The sequence below is a fragment of the Sus scrofa genome, chromosome 2 (genome assembly GCF_000003025.6).
Source record: "Sus scrofa isolate TJ Tabasco breed Duroc chromosome 2, Sscrofa11.1, whole genome shotgun sequence".
NCBI lineage: Eukaryota > Metazoa > Chordata > Mammalia > Artiodactyla > Suidae > Sus > Sus scrofa.
In genome coordinates, this window is record NC_010444.4 from 7970597 (window position 1) to 7989528 (window position 18932).

General features: G+C 57.7%; 2 protein-coding genes across 5 annotated transcripts in view; one reads left to right on the plus strand and one right to left on the minus strand.

Moving 5' to 3' along the window:
- Positions 1-18932, plus strand: part of MACROD1 (MACRO domain containing 1) — a 148532-nt gene that overhangs the window by 31472 nt on the left and 98128 nt on the right.
- Positions 1186-18932, minus strand: part of FLRT1 (fibronectin leucine rich transmembrane protein 1) — an 80791-nt gene continuing 63044 nt past the window's right edge. For 3 of the 4 annotated variants that reach the window (XM_021082885.1, XM_021082886.1, XM_021082887.1), the window contains 2 exons: positions 12548-12628; positions 1186-11127 (listed from right to left, as the gene is read on the minus strand). In XM_021082885.1, the coding sequence (XP_020938544.1) occupies positions 9052-11076 (2025 nt within the window). In that variant the 5' untranslated portion in view covers positions 11077-11127; positions 12548-12628 and the 3' untranslated portion in view covers positions 1186-9051. The remainder of the gene's footprint in view (positions 11128-12547; positions 12629-18932) is intronic. The other variant, XM_021082888.1, reaches the window with a different exon arrangement.

Here is an 18932-nt window from a genome sequence, read left to right on the forward strand (position 1 = left end):
CTTCATGCCCCGTGTGCCAGCCCCTCTCTCCCTTGCTCCTCTCACCTGAGTCCTTCTCAGCAGAGGAAATACCCTCCGTGGAAACATGGCTCCCACGGGCCTCCCCACCCCCAACCGGGTCAGGGCCCCATCTTGCCCACGAGGACCCTTCCCTCTCTCTCCACGAGGCAGGAGGGTGGCCAGCCCAGCACATAGTAGGCCCTCACTAAATAGCCACTGACTGGCTGGCTGATCATGTTCTGGGATGATCACTCAGCAGCCCTCCTGAGCACCTGCTGTGCGCCAGGCCGAGGCTGAGGCCAAGGCCAGGGAGACAGACGCGGTCCCTTCCCTGAAGCCCACGTGGTGCCCAGCCCTTCGGAATGGCCTCTGGGCTGGTCTTACCTCCAGGGGGTCAGCAGTGAGGACCAAGAGAAGAGGATGATTGGGGGCGGGGAGGGGGCCCCTGTGGGGACAGAGCACCATGTGTCACCCCAGCCAGGCTTCCTGCCACCAAGGCACATCCAGAAATAACTTGGCTTCCTTGGACTATGAGGAAAAGCTCATTAACCCGTGTCCAGATGTGAAATCAGATCTAAGGCAGAAGTAATGAGTTCTTATTTTATGTTAAATTTAGCAGAAGCTGCTATTGTTCTCATGGAAAAATAGTTTCTTTCCTTTTCCCCCTCTTGGGGGGTGTGAGACATCAGAGTGGGCCTGGAGAGTTGTGAGCACAGTGGGTGCTGGGGGATGAGGGGTGTCCGGGGTGGGGGACACCAGGCAGAGGAACAGCCGTGTCCCCGATGCCTGCAGTTCCCGTCTTATCTGGGTGCCCACATGGTTGCTTGAGCCTCTTACGGGATAATTCACAGCTCCTATTAATACAGCTGCACGTGGAAGCCGTTCTTGGAGTCTGCATTTAGCTGGCGGTCGCCTTTCCTGGGGCCCATGGGATGGGGTCAGAGGTCCCTTCTCCGTCCCACAGCAGAATCATTGTTTTGGTTCCTGGGCTGCTCCAGGAACACACTTACCCAGAGCCTCCTCGCCACCCAGCCATCACCTCTGTGCCAGTGGACCCTGACAGCAGGGCTGACCCTTGGGGTGAAGCCTGGGGTGTGGGTGGAGGCAGCTGAGACCCGTAGGTGACAGACACTGGCCCCTGGCACACTGGGCCGCCAAGCTGAGAGTCAGCAGCTGAGAGGACTGTAAAAGTTAAATCTTTCTATTTATTTCAAGAAAGGACAAGGAAAGTGGACTTGGACATTTTATATGAAAACAGACAAACAGAAAATAGGACCAAATAGTTCATCACATTCATCTCAACATTGAAATTTCAAGGCACCTACAAGAAGGAGGCTCAAGGGCGGTTCGCAGTGCACTTTGGTTTGTGTTGTCGTCGTCGTGGTGGGTGTTTGTGTGTCTGGTGGTGAGGTTGGGAGGGAGGCAGGTGGCCCCAGGGCCAGGCCAGGTCAGCTGGGCATCAGATGGGCGCAGGTGGCAGTGGGAGTAGTCCTGTCACTCAGACCCCGAGATTGCTCTGCCCTTCAGAGAAAAAGGAAAAAGACAAGGAGCAGTGGCCGAGCAGCTCCCGGGGCTGATTGTGCAGGAGGGGAGGGTCAGGGGCTCAGGGGAAGCTGGGACTGCCCCTGGCAGGGGTCTCTCCAAGGGCAGAAGGGACCTTGGGCACAGGCCTGCCCTCCCGTGCCCTCGTCTGGCCAGACATTCACCTTCTGCAGCAGAGGGACCCTCCCACTCTCCAGGGTCTGGCCGAGGCCCCCTCCCTGCTCTCCTCCTCCCCTGGCTGTGGGGGCCGATCTGCTGAGCACGGTGCTGCCCAGAGCGCCTGCCACATCGCGTCTCACCAGACACAGGTCACCTTTGAACGCCAGAAAGGGAAGTCACCGTTGGTTGGTGGCTCTTACAGAACATTCGCTCTGCAGGCTTACGCGTGGGGTTTCTTCTAGTTTACTTTTCTCCTTTGCCTCCCTATTCGCCCCCGCCCTGTGTCATTCATCACGGGGCATCCGCTCCAGGCAGCAGAATCGCACAGCTGCACGGCGTCTCTGGCTCGGCTGTGTTCGTGGCCCCGCAGCCGTCCCCCTCCTCCAGCACCACCTCTCCCGCTTCTCTCCTGCTCAGATGACAAACCTCTAATGCTGGATTCTTCGGCTTCCTCCCCATGGCCCCCAGCCTGTCTTCATGAGCTGGATGCTGGGTGGGTTTCTCAGCTGAGGCCGTTGCCCTGCTGGCAGGTGGTGTGCTGGGGCGGGTAAAATAATCTAAGCCAGGTTCAGGGTTTTGTGTGTCTTCCTCCTGGGTACCCAGGACCTTTAGAAAACAGGACCACCCAGAGGTGGGTGGTCTTGGACGCCGCAAGCACATGCCTCTGCTCAGGGCAGGTGAGCGGCTCCCCAACTGCCGGCTCCTGGGAAATGAGCAGGTGGCAGCCCCGAGTCTGCTGTGGCATTGATTGCTGGTTTGTGTTGTATTTGTTTTCCTCTGTCTTGAGGAGAAAGCCTGGTTAGTTCGTTCCTCCAGATGAGTGGCTCGGGTGCAGGAACTCTCAACAGGAGCGTCAGGCAAGGCGGGACACCCAGTTCTCTGCCCTCATCACCCACCTGAGGTTCGGCTCAGAGAGGGGGAGCCAGCCGAGTCACCCAGGTGGTGGCCGGATCTTGTCGACTGGCTGGATTTCCCCATCAAGCTCTCAGCTGGTGATCGGTGGGTGGAGTGAGATGCTTTGGTGGGGAGGTACCCCCTCCCAGGGCCAAGCTGCCCGCAGGGTGGGTGCAGGACAAGAAGGAGGCCGTTGCCAACACACTTGCCTGGGCCCTCTGCACTGAGCCCAAGGGACAAGCAAGGAGGAAGGAAGAGATGAGAGACACCCCTGGGTGCTGGGCGTCCTGCTGGGCCTCAGTGACCCACTGCAGAGGAGCATGGGGACCTGGCATGTTGCCCAAGTGGCTGGCCACCCTGACAGTCACAAAGGAGATGTAGGGGCAGGGACAACAGAGTCCTTCCTGCAAAGACTCTCCAGGTCTGGACTTTTGGGCTTCCAGGTGTGGGGGTGGCATGGGTGGATGTGGGAAGAACAGGGCCACAGCAGCATGGGGGCGCCGATGGCCACAGTGCCTCCTAGATGGGCCCTGGCAGGAAGTGGGGGCCCGCTCAGCCCGCAGGGCCCCTGTGCCCTCGGCATGTCCACACTGCTCTCCCAGCACAAGTAACGGGTGGAAGGGGACAGTGACCGGGCTCCCCAGTGACGAGCAGGGCAGCAGGCTTGGCCCGTGCAGCTTCGGGGTGTCTTGGGTAAACCTGCAAATCACATTAATGTGAGAAAGTGGGCCTGACCCCAGAGATAATGGAGTATCTGAAACTGGAGAAAAATGATGTATTAAAATGTGAAGGGAGGGAGGAAGTAAAGGGAGAGGGATCAAGAGCCAAGGGAATCTTCTTGTGAGTGTTTTTAAAGAAGCAAATGTGGATATTTCAGGCAACTACTGGGAACATTTCAAAAGAAATGGTAAACGCTTAAAAACGTGGAGTGAAGAGTGCCGCGGGCAGCCGTCAACCTGGCTGGGAGAGACGGCAGGAGCCGCCAGCGCTGAGTGGGTTGTGCGTGGGAGCAGCGGGTGGGACAGGGAGGGAGCTCGGGAAGGGGGCACCAGTCCTGGCACCGAGGGTGGCGGGGAGGCACCCTGGGACGGGGGCAGGGAGGGCTGCAGTGGCCTCTAGTGGCCCCAAGAGCGCCAGCCGCAGGTTGGGGGGGTCCCTCCGCACTCCCTGTCTGTCCAGACTCCTAGATGGGGCGGTGCACCCATGGGAATTTTGCAGGCAGTGTGGTGGCACAAGTGACTCATTGATGGGGCCGAGTGGCCTGGCAGTGGGGTGGCCCTGATCCGTGATTTTCAGGAGACACTGGTCGTTTGGAGCCGTCTCTTGATATCTTCCTGACAGGGTCCTCAGGGATGGTACAGTAAGAGTGGGAGCCGAGATCTTCTCGTCAAAGAACCAGACACTGGCTTAGGCAGGAAAATACCCGCCACCTCCCCATCAAGTGCTTGAATGCTGCCTGTGACAGAGAACTCACTGGCTGATTCTTTTGGTTGGGCCAGATGTCCCTTGCCTGACCTTCTGTTTTTCCTTTACGGTGGCCTTGCTTCCCTGACACTGGCTGGAGGGAATGGATCAGAGACAGACCCACCTTGGAACAGGAAGGAAGCAGAAAGGCTCATGGCTTGAGAGTCCTCCCCACTAAGGGACTGGCCTGGCCACTCCTCCTGGCTTTTCACCCCAAAGACAGGTGGGATACGGAGGCAGGGCAGAGTCTCCGCCTGGGGCCCGGGACAGCTTCTGGATGACCTGCGTGGGCCACGTTACCACCCTGCATCCCGGAGGCTGCCCGAAGGCCCTCTGTGGAGGCAGAACCGCTTCCCGCTCGGAGCTCAAGCCCAGGCTCCACCCAACACAGTGTATCCTTAGCACAGGGAGCACTCCTGGTGTCAGCCTTCAGACACCCCCGGCTCCCTGCGAGCCAGGCCCAGAAAATCTCTGCTTTGCTTGTGGCCACTGGGGGCAGGTTCATAAAATGTGAAAAAACTCCCTTTCCCTTCACCTCCAAGGAGTTTAATCTCTTCTAATCAATTTAGCAGACTCGCTTGGTTGTAAACGGTAATGATTTGCATTTTTGAGGCTTTTTATCCCTCCTTAAGAAAAAAGATGCCTCCTTTGCCTGCATTCTGGAAGGCCCGTACAGGGCTGTGAATTGCTTGTTAGCATTCACCCTGGCACAGATCCAGCACCAGGCGTCTGCCACCCATCACCTGTGCTGATCTGGGGGCAGGGGGCATGCGCAAGGGACACCCACAGCTGGCCCTGCCTCTACCTGAGCCCTGCCCTTGGGGGCTCAGGCCGATGTGTGCCCTGAGGCCGCTCCTGGCAGCAAATGCCCCAGCTCTCTCCCGGTTGCCTTTCCAGCTCCATTGCTCCCTGTCTGCCGCATCCAATTTTTCTTGTTGTATTTTTCATAAGCGCGAGACTCAGAAGCCCCGTCCTCCCTGGCACGTTCAGCAGGAAGCAGATTTCTGGAGTGGGTTGGCTTTGGGACTTGAGCTGCCATTGGAGGGGGTGGCAGTGTCCTCCCCTCGCTCTACAGCTCCAAGGGGGCGAAGAAGGGAGGCGCAGAAGCCGTACAGGTGCATTGCCTGGCCCCTTCCCTTCTCAAGGCCCCGGTCAGCCCCCTCACCCCCAGGACCCCTCACCTGGCCTGGGCCTCTCGCTCTGGGCCTCGGTCACCTGCCTGGGGGCAACTAGAACCTTCCAGAATCAGCAGATGGAAGGAGTCTCCATTTAGCCTCCAGAGCGCCAGCTTTTCTCAGCCCACCCCTCCTTTATAAAACAGGCTGGTGGGCCTCCCCACACCCCTGGGGGAGGGTGGAGGCCAGTGCCCACTGAGGAAGCGGGAAGAGGCATGGGCACGGACTCTGGCTGGGGAAGCCTGGGCCCCGGCTCCTGCCCCTACAGCCCGCAGGCCCCTCAGTCAGCCACACAGCCACCACGTCAACGGGAGGTGGTTGGCGAAGCAGGAGCCAATTTAGAGAAGAGAGGCTCCTGCGGGAGGCGGCGGGAAGAGGGAAGGAAAAAAGGGAGGAAAAGAAGCTTTTGATGCACATCATGTCTGCGGAATTGAGTATGACTAATTAATAGATTTTATTCTTAGTAATCTCTTAAGCATTCCATACGTTGGGCCCCACGCCTGAGCTGAGCTTACAAGAGGCCTCATTCGCAAAATGCAAATGACTGGCCCTGCTGCCTTCTCGCTTTCCTTGCCTTCTCTTTCCTCCTTTTTTTTTTTTTTTTTTTAAAGGGGAAATTTAAAGGAAAATTGCCATGTAATAGAAAAGAGATTCCAATCACTACATCTAATTACCACGAAGGGTAAACCACTTAACCAAAGAAGTGTCATGGGCTTTTTTTTGTTTTTTTTTTTCCCTTAACTTTAAACCTGCCTTAAATGCCACAAAATTCACTCATTAGCCCTGAGGCCAGTGAGGTGGTTCTGGATGGTTAGAGGCTGCATGGGTCAGGTCGGCTGCCCACAGAAGGGAGATTCTAGACAGGAGTGGTGGCCCAGGGCTCGTGTCCTCGCGTGCTTCTCGGGGTGTTGGGGGGCGTGGCTGCCCACTCTGGAGCATCCTTTACCATTATGTTACATGGCTGGCCCGGAGAGGCTGGACCAGTGCAGATTTCAGAGAGGGCTGGGCTTCAGGCCCCATCTCTGGCTTGGGTGGCTGTGAGGAAGCGGACATTTAGAGGCTCGCTCTCAGAAAGGACACTGGGGAGATGTTGGGATGCTGAGGGCAGAGAAGATGAGAGGGGGCTCAGGGGCCCCGGTGGGGCTGAGTCTCCTCTCTCTTGGGCACTTACATTGGCAGGAGGGCGCCTGAGTTCCACAGCCTGGGGCGAGGTGGGGCTGACCCCACGAGGGCAAGAGCCAGGAGCAGGAGACCGATGTGTCCACAGGCCCAGGTGGGCCTCGACCTGCTTTGTGCCACGGAGGGAGGAAAGATGCCCACCCAGGCCTGGCCTGGAGGGCGCCGCTGACCCAGGCAGGTCTCAAAGCTGCAAGGTCTCCCCTGTGGTCCTTCCCGCATGGGGCCACGTGCTGTTCCCCAGATGCCTTCCTGGCCTCTAAGAGGATGGTCTGAGCTCCCGCCTGGCTCAGGGAGAGGAGAGAGGAGGATCTGGGGTGAGCGCCCAAGGGTGTCGGCAGCAGAGCTGGGGTTGGCAGTGGAGGGCCGGCCAGACAGGACCGGTGCCTCTAGGGCAGAGGCTGCATTTTAGGAACAGCAGTGATCTTGGACTTCTGACCCCTGGCCAGCGCCCCATGCCCTTGTGCACTGTCTCCTTCTGGACTCTGGCAGCAGGGCCCCTCTGCTCCTCCCTGAGCCACAGGGAGCGGGCTTGTGTCTGGGGGGCTGCCGGCCTTTACGCAGATGTGAAATTAAGGCTTGGAAAGTTTTCTCCCCTGACCTCATTGTAGGAGAAAATGCTTCAGGTGGGGAAAGGGAAAAAGCTGGAGGCGAGAAAGAAGCGTGCCCCCGCCCTTGGTCTCTCCTGGGGCTGGGGCTCTGGGTTCCCTGCCTGGCGAGACCGTCCCTCCAGCCTGGCGCTGGGCCTCGTCTCTTCTCCACCTCGCTTGAGTGGCTGTTTTGTCCATTTCTTTCAACCCCGGCTTCTTCACTGTGGGGCCAGCAGTTATCTTTTCAAGTCCAGTGAGCGGCTGGTCCCCAGGCCTGTCACGGCAGCCCTGTGACTGTTGTTCGGCTTCCTTTTCCTGCCTTTGGCTTTTGTCAAAGCAGTCGAGGCCTTTTGAAAACGCCACGGCCAGGAGCTGGACCCCTTCTCATGCCTCCTGCCCTCAGACCAGCATCTATCCTTTGACATGGCCCTTCTCGGGCACCGGCCAATGGGCATCGTGACAGATGGTGACCTGCGTTCCCCACGTACTGGGATGCGGGAGACATCAGAACCCCAGGCACCACTCCTCTCTTCGTTCCAGATTCGCTGTCATTATTTCATCATTGTTTTAATCTCATGGCTCGCCAAACAGCACTGTCAGTTGATAAATGACAGCAACATTGATTCCAGAGAGCAGAAAAAAAAAATCTTAACTCTTCTGAGGGCTCTGGTCAGTACCTTTTGGAGGCTGGCATCTTTAGAGAGATCTAGAGCGGAGTTCCCAGGGTGGGCACAGCTGCGTGTTCTGCCTTCTGTGGGGCGGGGTGCTGTCTCCCAGGGCTTTTCTGAGAATTTTCATGTCTTTTTCTGGGCTTTGTTTGAGCAGCCATGGAAACCATTAGGTCTAATCAGCTGATATTAGAAGGAAAAAAAGTCCCTGCACAATTACCTGTCTCTGGAGGAAGCGCATAGTGTAGAGAAAATGCTCGGAAAGTAGCTGTTGAGGTGATTACATCTGTGGGGTGGAGGGGGAGAGATGAGGATGCTGCCAAGCTCTGCTCTCTGTCAGAAAGGAGCTCGGCCCACCTCTAGCCAACCTGAGATCGGATTGAACTGAAAACACCCCTTGCCCTGGTCTCCCCAGCCACCTGGCCAGGATAGACATGCCTCTGCCTTTAGGAACAGCATTATCCCCCACCCTACTCCCATTCCCCAACACACGTTGTCTACTTAGTCAGTGATTTCTAGGTGAAAGCAACATTATCGTGACCCTATTGTCTCAGGAAATTATACAAACTGACCCAAGAAGTACCGTAAGGACAGTGTAGGTGGCTCTATCTACCCGTCTATTTAGAGACGAGACATAAACAGACAGGTTGGTAGATGCGCCTCCAAGCGGTTACGAAAGCCACACCTTCCATGGGGCTGCCATAGCGGAGGGTGCATGGAATTGAGGAGGGCTTCAGTATAGGAAAAAGAAAGTTTGCTTTTTAATTGACTACATCATTGTTCAAAGAATGCAGCGAAAGACGCGCTATTTCTGCAAATCTGTAAGGGACATGGCATGGAAAGAACCAGGGAAGAGATTTCAGGACAATATCTCCATAGCAAAAGATCTTTTTTTCCCCTCTCCTTTGTGAGAAGCCTGAAAACCTTCCATCAGGTTGTCTCCAGCGAGCAGCCAGCAGTAAGAGCTGCGTGGGGGCTCTGCGTGTCAGCTGCTTCGCTAACGGCTCCTTTGTGACAATCCTGCCCAGAGCATGAGGCCTATAAGACGTTGCACAGGTAGCATCTTTCCAGTTCAGGAAAAACAAAAGCCCCGACCCATCCCTTCCTGCAATATTATTTTTAGTCTTTCCCTCCCCACCTGGCATAATTTGGTATAAATTATGTCTTCAGCAACGTCAAATCCCTCTCCTGCCTTCTCTTCTTTAAAAAAAAAATTTTTTTTTTCACTGTTGTGTTCTACAAAATTGTCAACCCTCCCCAAACGCTGCTTTCTGCTGGGAAAGTCACTGTGGAATTCCTCTTCCTTGCTCTGTCAGATGGCAGCAGGCTGGGCCAAGACACACGGTCGCCACGCCAGGAGGAGGCGGGAGCTGGGCGCCGGCATCATGTGTAGGAATAGTCTATGTCGGGGATGCCGCCATCCCGGTAGCCCCGCGTGGTGCCGTAGCCGATGGTGTGTGTGCCCTTGCAGAGGCTGCTGCCGTTGGAGGGGAAGATGGTGTGGACCACGTACTCCTCTTTGGCGCGGTAAGGGTTGATGGGCAGCATTTGCAGCCCCGGCCCGCGGATTTCCAGGATGGAGTTATCCTTCTTGGTCCCAGACTCCACATAGTCATCCTTTTTCCGGCTGCCCCGGTTGTAGGCCCGCTCCCGGGTCAGCAGCTCGCTGGCCCGGTGCACGTACCAGCAGATGGCCCCCAGGACCAGGAAGAGGAAGACGAGGGCCGCGGCGCCCCCGATGATGCCCGCCAGGGGCAGGCCCGCCATGGGGTCGGCATTCTGCTCCTGGTTGAGCGTGGTGGTGGGGCTGTAGCTGTCGGCCGTCTCCGCCTTGGCGCACACGGGTGTCTCGTCTGCCACGTAGGTGTTGCCGGTCTCCATGGTGACCATGCAGATGATATAGGTGGACTTGGGCTCCAGGGCCGTCAGCAGGTACTCCGTCTTGTCCCCCTGCACCAGAGTCTCCGTGATGGAGCCCACGGCTGGGCTGTGGCCCAGGCGCAGCCAGCTGAGCCTGAAGGAGGAGGCGGGGAGCGTGGCCTTCCACGTGATGCGGATGGAGTCCGCGGTCAGGGGCTTCACATGGATGACCAGGGTCTTGGCGCCATTGCCCGTGGCCATGGGGTAGTCGAGGCTGGAGTCGGGGAGGCGCAGCCCCGGCCTCTTGGCCTTGAGGGTGAAGAGCGAGCCCTGGGGTGTGGTGGCGGAGGCGTGGTCGCTGGCTGTGGTCTTGGCAGCGGGGTTGGCCATGCCGCCCTGCGCCCCCCCCTCGAAGCACTCGTCCATCTCGCTGGTGATGTCCTTGATGGCCATGCCCCGGACCTTCTCGGGGCCCTGGCACATGAGGCCTCGCACGTTGACCACGGCTGCCCGTGCCTTCACCCAGTCCCGCAGCCACAGGAGGTTGCAGCCGCAGAACCACGGGTTGTTTCGGAGCAGCAGCTGGGCCAGGTTCTCCAGGTCGTCGAACAGGCCGCGGGGCAGCGTGGTCAGGTTGTTGTTGGAGAGATCCAGGCGCTCCAGCTCGCGCATCTTGGCCAGCGTGTTGTAGGGCACGTGGCTGATGGCGTTGTCCTGCAGGTAGAGCTTCTGCAGGCGGGCGCTGGGCAGGTTGAGGGGCGGGGCGGCCAGTGAGTTGCGCACCAGCGAGAGCTCCGTCAGGTTCTGCAGGCGGCTAAATGTGTCGTCCGCGATGCGCTGGTTGGCCAGCAGGTTGCCGTCCAGCACCAGGCGCCGCAGGCGGCTGAGGCCCTTGAAGGCGTGCAGCGGGATGGTGGAGATGCGGTTGTCGTCCAGCCGCAGCTCCTCCAGGGTGCGGGGCAGCCCCGAGGGGATGCTGCTCAGGTGGTTCCTGCTCAGGAAGAGCAGCTTGAGCTGCTTGCTGTCGGCGAAGGCATCCTCCTCGATGCTGACGGTGGACACGGAGTTGTCGTCCAGGTGCAGCTTCTCCAGCAGCGGGATGCGGGCCAGCGAGTCGCGGGCGATGGTGCGCACGTTGTTGTCCTGCAGGTGCAGCTCCCGCAGGGAGCGGGGCAGGTTGACAGGAAACTCGTCCAGGTCGTTCTCATACAGGTAGATGACCTGCACGTTGACCTTGGTCTTGAGGTCCTGGGGGATGCCCGCATTGTTGATCTGGTTGTTCTGCAGGTAGAGCGTGGTGGCGTCGTCAGGGATGTCGGCGGGGATGGAGGTGAGCCCCCGGTCATTGCAGTAGATGAAGCCGTTGTCGCAGCGGCACACAGAGGGGCACGTGGTGCTGTCGATGACCTCCGTCAGGAAGGCGATGAGCCCGTAGCAGAGGAAGAGCCAGTCCCGCAGGTCCATGGCGGCTGTGGTCATCACGACGGTGGCCGTGACCGTGGCAGCGGGGGTGGCGGTGGCAGTGGCAGTGGGGTGTGCCACCACCATGGTGGACGGCTGGGGGAACCGCGGGCCCCACCTGATGTGCAGCCTCTGCACCTACAAGGAGCACAAGACACATACCGTGAGTGCAGGTGGGGCTCTCACCTGCCTGCTGCCTCGGTCGCCTGCAGTTCGGGCTGCAGCGTCAGGGTCACGGCTTTTCGAATGCCACGTTTACATCGAGGTGATGCTCGGGCTGAAGTCAGCCTCTAACGACATCTGGCTAACATTAATCTCACCAGGAGCAAAGACGCTGCCCCTGAATGAGACGGACGCAGCTGCGGTCCTCCTGGACTGTGACCCTGGCCGCGTGAGGTTAATTTAGTGGGAGCGGGGCCGCAGTTTCCTTCTCTTCTTTCCAGACTTCGCACTAAGCCAGGTTTTCTGGCTGATGCTGAAAGTAGCTGGTCAGTGTTGATGGGAGGGATTTAGGGTGTTTTTATGGATTCAGAGCCACCATTTCTCATCGGAACAGGGAACTCACATCCCTCTCTGGCTCGGACCCAGGGTCTGAAGGGAAAGCTTGTTTCTGCGAGGACTGTGAGCTCAAAGGGGTAGGGGGGTCATCACTAGAACCTGCAAAAGGAAGCTGCCAGCATCGTCACTGGCAAGCAGGGAAAGTGAGGAGCTTCATTGTCTGGTATTAAAACAACATGTCCTATTTGTCACTCGTGCATCCTATAGACAGAAGAATGAGGTGTCAACAGAACCGCTTCCTCATATATTTACAGAAATCTCTATCAGAGGTGCCCTCCCTACCGTGTTCCATACCATGTGAGAAATTATACCAACCTCGCCCCCTTCCCAAATCACAAAACTTTCAGCTATTTTGAAATATATATATATTTCTTGCATTTAAAGACAGGAGACAAATTAAAAAAGGGAGGGGTCCACGCACTGAGGGAATTGTCTGCAAGGTGTAATTTCAGTTTTCACAAATGGAAAAATTGCAGTGTGGATTTTTCTCATATTACTTTACTGTTGATGGTGGAAAAAATCAATTAAAGAGAAATTCTCTTTCAAGCTCAGTGGGGAAGGTGTCTTCGTGCAGCTGGCAAAGGTCTGCTCTATAACCCCCGGTTTGTGAAGGCTTCTCAGTGTGGGACACAGTGGCCTCTTAGAGTCTGAGCTGGGGCCCAGCCTGGAGGGCAGCCTTGGTGTGCAGAGCAGAACGGGGACCAATTCACTGAATGAGTCAGTGGGGACCTCGCTCCCGTGCCCCAGGGATCCTGCATCTCCATTTCTCAGCCATATCAAACCCTTCTTCCCTCTGTCTCTATCTCTGGACTGCTCCTCTCCATCTAGCAAACTGCTCGTTACCCTTCAGGACCGTGCTCAAGTGCCTCTTCCCCGCTAGGTCTTCCTGATGCCGTACAGAGCTTCCCTCTGCTCCATCCATCCACCCATCCATCCACCAGTCCATATACCCACCCACTCACTTATCCATCCAACCATCCAACAGATCTCTTTTGCGTACCTCCTATGTGCCAAACTGTGTTCAAGCCACTGGCATTCCACTGTAGTCGGACGGTAGCTCACACCATGATAATGGCCTCACCTGGAATTTTAGGAATTCTTAAGTCATTTATCCTCCCAGCAAACACAAGGTCAGTGCCCTTGTCATTCCCCTTTAGCCGACGACGAAGAAAACCGGAGCTCGGCCATGTTAATTTGCTCAAGATCACTGGAGGAGTGGTGGGGAAGGCCCCAGGCCAGGATCTTGACCAGTAGGCTTGTGGCACTGCATCTTGTGCCCGTCTCTGTGGGCTGTGGGTCACAATATTTGATAACTAGTGTTTTAAGGTTCCCTGATTAAATTTCAGGGGCTTGAGGGCAGGGACCGTGGGTTGCGTAGGCCCAGTGTGGCTTGTTATCCGTGACCACCCAAGGAGAGAGGGAGCTGGCTGAGGTGCCGAGCAGGGCGGGGATGCCTCTGCCAGCTCCCTGCTGCCCCCTCAATTCATGTCCCATTTGCATTACAGGGTCCTCTGCCCAGGCTACGGCCTCCTGGAGAGAGCTCAGGCTTTGCCCACGGCTAAGGCACCAACCCTACTTAGGGCTTGTTGGCAGCTTGAGGCTTTCGTCTAGGAGGCAGACCCAAGGTGACTTGAGGGCCAGCTGAGGACACACACGAGTCTGGAAGCAAGTGAGGGTGACAGGGAAGGGTGTCCGGCGTCTGCGCAGGGAGCCGGCGGGCGGCGAGGGCCCGAGGGAAGCCGCGAGGAAGGGGACCGGTGAGACCCGTGACCAACGCTCTGGGCCTCCGAAGCCAGCTCAAGCCCCTCCCACCAGCCCCTGTTGGCTCGAGGGGCTGAGGACATTTGTCTGATGACCCCTGGCGCTCCTCTGGAGGTCGCCCTAGTCTGCAGGTCATGACCCCAGTCTCACCCCCGCCCCTTGGGACTCGGAGCTGGTCTTTGCTTCCCTCACATTCGCGCTTGGCTCTCAGTGTATTTGGACAGGAATGAACCCAGGCATCAGGACCACCCGCGGGCCAGGCCCCGCCCACCCTCACAGGCACGTTTGTATCTGTGCCCTCCTGTCACATGTACACAGGTCCTCGGTCCCATTTTACAGCTGAGCGCCCCAAGGCTCAGAGAAGTGAGGTCACAGCCAGCCCAGGTTTCCGGCTGCACGTCTGTCCCTTTCTCTGCACAGACCCAGAGCCATGGTCATGGAGCCTGGAGGTCCTGTCTCAAGATGCTTATGAGCAAAGGGGCAGGGCCAGGGTAGGAAGGCTCAGGCCTGCTCAGGGACCTTGCCTCAGTCTCAGGGGTAAGGTCTGAGCTCAGGGGCACCTCTGCCCAGGGCCACAGCATCTGGCCAGAGGGCACATACCCTCCAGTCTGTCAGCTAAGTCCTGGCAGAAGGGACGGGTGTGGCCCCCGGGCTCAGGGATTCCAGAGCAGTGCCCTGAGCAGGGGGGCAGACTTGTTCAGGCCAAAGCCAAGGCCAGACCACATTCTCTGGCATGAACATCAGTTCCCAGTGCCCGCTCAGCTCATGGCCACAGCCCTCAGCCTCCAGAGGCCCCGGCATCATAATAGAGTCTAAATTGCACCTTTCAGAGATGCCTGATGGATAACCGAGAAGCATTTGGGAGGCAGGGACCCAAGGCCTTTCCGTTCCCCTGTCTGCGGGCCTCATCTGTCTTGGCTGAGGCTCCCAGCGCCCCCTTCCCCAAGGCTGCCGCTGATGCTAAGCCCTCTGGCTCCAGCAAGGCAGGGCAGGGCCCAGGGTGGGAGGAAGACTGCGTGCCTTGCCTGAGGAGCCCTTTAATTGCCCAGATGCCACAAGGCCTTTTTATTCCCTTGTCGTGCATTAGATGGTTTATATGGCCATCAAATTAAACCTGGTAAATCGCCTGTTTTTTACGGGGTCGCTTGTCATTGTTGTGAGAATCCCGCAGACTTCAGCATGCTGAGAGTTATGACCTGCCAGCTGCGTGACTGACAGCAGGCTCCTTGGTATGTGGGGGAGGAGGGGGAGGGGAGTAGTGCAATGGCTCAGACTAGAGGTACCCAGACCCCCAGTTAGCCCCGGGGGTGACCTGGACATCATTCCTGGCATTCTCCATCAGTCGCCAGCTCCTGCCTTTCTGGACAGAGAAACCTGGGTTCAAGCGCTGCTTCTGCCACTCCCAGGCTGTGTGATCTCGAGCAAGTTACTTGTCCTCTCTGAGCTTTAGTTTCCTCATCTGTAAATGTCATCCGCGTTCCCCTTACTGGGGATTCGGTGAGATAAGAGGTGCAGAGTACCCCCTTATTAGTACAGCCTGTATGTGCTGATGCATAAGGTTTAAAAGCTGCTGTAATTCTCTGACTGTCCCGGGCACACTGGTCTGGCTTCTGTGTTAACTGCTTGTCTCTTTCCTCTGCCATCCAGAGGCCCCTTCTTCCCTGCCCTGGCCCTGCTGAGCCCTCAGGGTAGACCGCGAGCCTGTAGGCCAAGCTGCTTCCAGGCACAGACTCCCTGTCAGGCACTGTGATGCTGGGTCTCCCCCGCCTCAAATAGTGCGCCCTCAGCCCCGCCCCTAGGCTAGGGTAGAAGCACTGACCCTAAGTCTGGGCCACACAGAGCTGGCGCATCAACACCAGGCTCCTCTGATGTGACCCCAGGCTGCTCCAGCCCCTCATGGGAATTCATGAGGGTCCATAGGGGTCCAGTCCTGGGAAGGGATGTGAGTGGGAAGGGCCCACAGCTCAGCTCTTGCCTCTGTTCCCTGGAATCTGAGATGCAGCCCAGCCCTGGTTCCTGAAGGCCCTGCCCTCCTTCATGCCGCCTCTGGGCCTTTGCACATGCTGGTCCCATTGCTTGAACTCCAACACACCTTCCCCACTCAAGCCTCATCAGGCCAGCTTCTGCTCACCTCTCAGGCCTTGGCTTGGACACCCCCTCCATGAAGCCTCCCCTGAGCTGTGTCTGGCTCTGCTTTCTATACCCACTTGACTGGTGGTCGTGGGCACTAAGTAATATCTATAAATATCTGCCAGCTGGATGGAGGTGCCTCCCTCTTGGAGACTCTTGGCCTCCCAGCTCTCTGCCCTGTTGTCTTTCCCAAAACTCATCAAGCTGGGGTTGCCAGACGCCTCTGGGGGGTCTTCTTGGGGAGTCAAAGTGAGGGCAGCATGCAGGGGAGCAGGACCCAAGGCCCAGCCCAGGCCCTGGCATGCTGGATGGGAAATGGCATCGACTTCTGCAGGTGCCCGGAGTGGGGACGGGGTAGAGGGGAGAGTTAGCCATGAGCACACCATGGGGCTGCCACAGTGGGGGCAGGGGGCATGTTTCTGGAGGGAGCTGGAGTCCCAGGCAGGAGAGGGAAGTCTGGGCAGGCCTGGCTTTCCTTCCTGTTTGCCAACGACAGCAGCTTGTGTGGGGACGTCCCATCGCTGGCTCCCGCCCCATCGCTGGCTCCTCCATAGTGCCAGGTACAGTCTCAGTGCCCAGTTTGGAGCCAGAATTCCTTCTCCCCAAGAAGGAGGTGTGTGGACTAGAAACGGGGAGAGGACAATAGGCTCGGTTCAAATGTGACCTCCCCAGTCCCAGGCTGTGACCTGCGGGCCTCTCTGGGCCTCAGTCCCCTCGTCTGTAACGTGTTGCCAAGAACCCCACTCCTCTGGGAAGGTGACAGCGGAGGGGCTGTACGGAGTGCACAGCACAGGCCTGGAGCTTTTAGGAAGAAGGCTCCTGGGAGGGACCCAAGTTCTTTTTATGACCCACTCTGGGGAGCCACACACCTGTTGTGGCTGAGCTTCAGAAAGAGGGAGGGCAGGCAGGAGTGTGCTTTCCCTAAACTTGCCGGGCCCTGGGGTCCTCACTGGCAGAGCAGGGCCCGCAGCAGGAGCGAGGCATGCAAGGCTGGGAATGGAAGCGGTTTCTCAGCTCCAGGAGGACCTCTGCCCCATGGGCTGGGGGCTCCACAGGTCCTCAGCAAACCTTTGTCTGTATTATTGAGGGACCCTGCATTTGTCTCCCCACCAGCTGGCACTACCTCTCGGGGCTCAGCAACGAGCAGCATGGAGGGAAGAGGAGCAAAAGGCAGGGGGCTGGCCTCCACCTCCTGGTGCTCAGGGAGGCCTGGGGAGAGCTCCCCTCCAGGAAGCCCCTTCCCTGAGAAGGCCCTGCCTATGCTCAGTTCAGCTGCTCCATGGACCAAGGGTGGCCTTGGGTTTTAGGCCTTCGTCTGTAAAATGGGACCTCAGACTATGTACGTCCCTGGGCTTCTGTGAGGACAAACTAGGGCGGGGGCTGAGCAGAGCCTGTGGCATCAGGGGGTGCTTCCCAGAGATGTGAACTGGGGGCCAGGAGGGGGGCTCGGGACTTCTATGTGGGCTTTTCCCACCCTCGTTCAGGCAGACGCCCTGTGGCTGCTCCTGCCCAGGTCAGTCTGGGCCCGTCGGAGGCCCCTCCTTCAGGCAGGGGGCTGGATGCCATGACCTCAAGGTGTGTCCAGCCCTGCCAGGCACAACTTTCTTCTGATCTCAGTGCCATTGAGAACTTGTAATGCATGGGGGGAGGGAGGGGATTCTTTTAAAACCTAAAGTTAATTATTTTTCTAATTTCATGCTGCATGCATTATGCATCAGCTGTTATCACCAGCGGTAATTACAGACAGGTATGCAAATCCACTACAAATGTACCTCGAGTTCACCTCCCTGCGTGGGCCGTCTGGGCGGTGCCAGGCGGCGGGATGTCCTGAACTTCAGAGAATGCAAATCGCTTTAAAAAACAAGACTTTAAAATTGTGTCTTAGGAGGTTAATTATATTGATAACAGTGTTCGATATTAAACTATTCAGGGCCGGGGGGGTGGGGGGATGAAAAGAGACACATGTAATTTTGTTTCTTTCTTTCTCTGCATTATTTAATAAGATGTGCCTGCACTTAATATTTCTGTCTGTGTGCATTTTTAGTCAAGCTGCCTAGACGGAGGCTTAATTCCTTTTGCAAAGGAAAAAGGAAAGGTCAGGAGATTTGCAGAAGGTAGGAGAGGGGCCTGAGGGCTGTTATTCTGAGGGGCAGCCCAGAGCAGGGTGAGGGCCCTGGGTCTGCGCTGCTGGGTTTCCCAACAGCCAGTGGGATCCTGGCAGCCAGAGGCCAGGAGGGGAGCGGGGTGACCAGGAAAGACTGAGGATTGGTGATGCTTTCAGGTAATAAGGCAGAGGCTTGGAGCTGGGTGGGGCTGGGGCTCCCCCAGGAGCTGTGGGGTCCTGTTCCTCTGGAGATCCCTCTCCTCCTCCGTTTATTTATCACAAGTCAGTTGGCCAACCCCCCACCCCCACCCGCTAGGCTGTAAAGTCCAAGGAGTCAGGATATGTGCTGTCATGGTCCCTGGCCGAGCATAGTGCAGCAGGTGCTCTTAAACACCTGTGAATGAACGAACGCGTGAACGAACGAATGAATGAAGATGCCTGAAAGGAGGCCCTAGAATCTGAAACCTAGGACAGGGCAGTGGGAGAGAAGAGGGAAGCTGGCCCTCCGTTAGCCCCACCCCGGGCTGTAGTAATGCCAGGTGCCCTTACCACGGCAGCCCAAAGGGGCAAAGGGACTGATGAGAGTGGTAGAGGAGCTGGACACAAACCCAGGCCTTCCTTTCCCAGGTGTCTTACCTGCCTCTCCCAGCTGCCCCGGGGGGCCTCCCCAGGCCCCAAAGGGAGCAAACCCCAGGAAAACCCCTGGCTGTCCCCTCTCATTTCCTTTGACAAGGGGTGGCCAATATGACCCCTCTAACTGCAGAGCTGCTTCCTGGCATAGAGGCTGGCCCTGCTTTCTTAGAGATGGCCCCTTCCCTCCCACCCCCACAGACACGAAAGGGGGGTGGAACGTACCCTCAGGCCCCTGGAATCCAGGGTTGGAGGACCTCAGAAAACCTGAGTCCTGGAGAGGAGAAGTGGTGGGGCCAGGGCAGGGAGATGCCTCCAGCACTGCAGACAGCCCTTGCCTCCCTCCTCCGGCCTTTCCCAAGGGGATGGCATGGAGAGGATGATGCTGCACCCAGCTCCAGCGGGGTCTCATGGGGGCTGCCTTCCTCTGCCAGCACATCTGCAGACCCCTCTGGCCCCAGGGGGCTGTAGAACCAAGTGCCTGCTGCATTCACGGCCCTGTGCAAACCCCTCTTCTTCCCAGCTGAGCACAGTCCGTGGAGCCCATGTCCCTAGTGCACAAAGGGGAGGGGAACGGATATCCCCAAGGTCATGCTGCTCGCAGCTGGAGGACCAGGGCGCCAGCCAGCCTCTCTCTGGCCCCATAGCCCTGTTCATTGGTCTTTGCTTTCCTACCTTGAGATGGAGGGGAACTGCCCAGCTCAGCAGAGGCAGAGCCCAGCACCCAGAAGTTTCTCCATAAATACCTGATGTGCAGGCC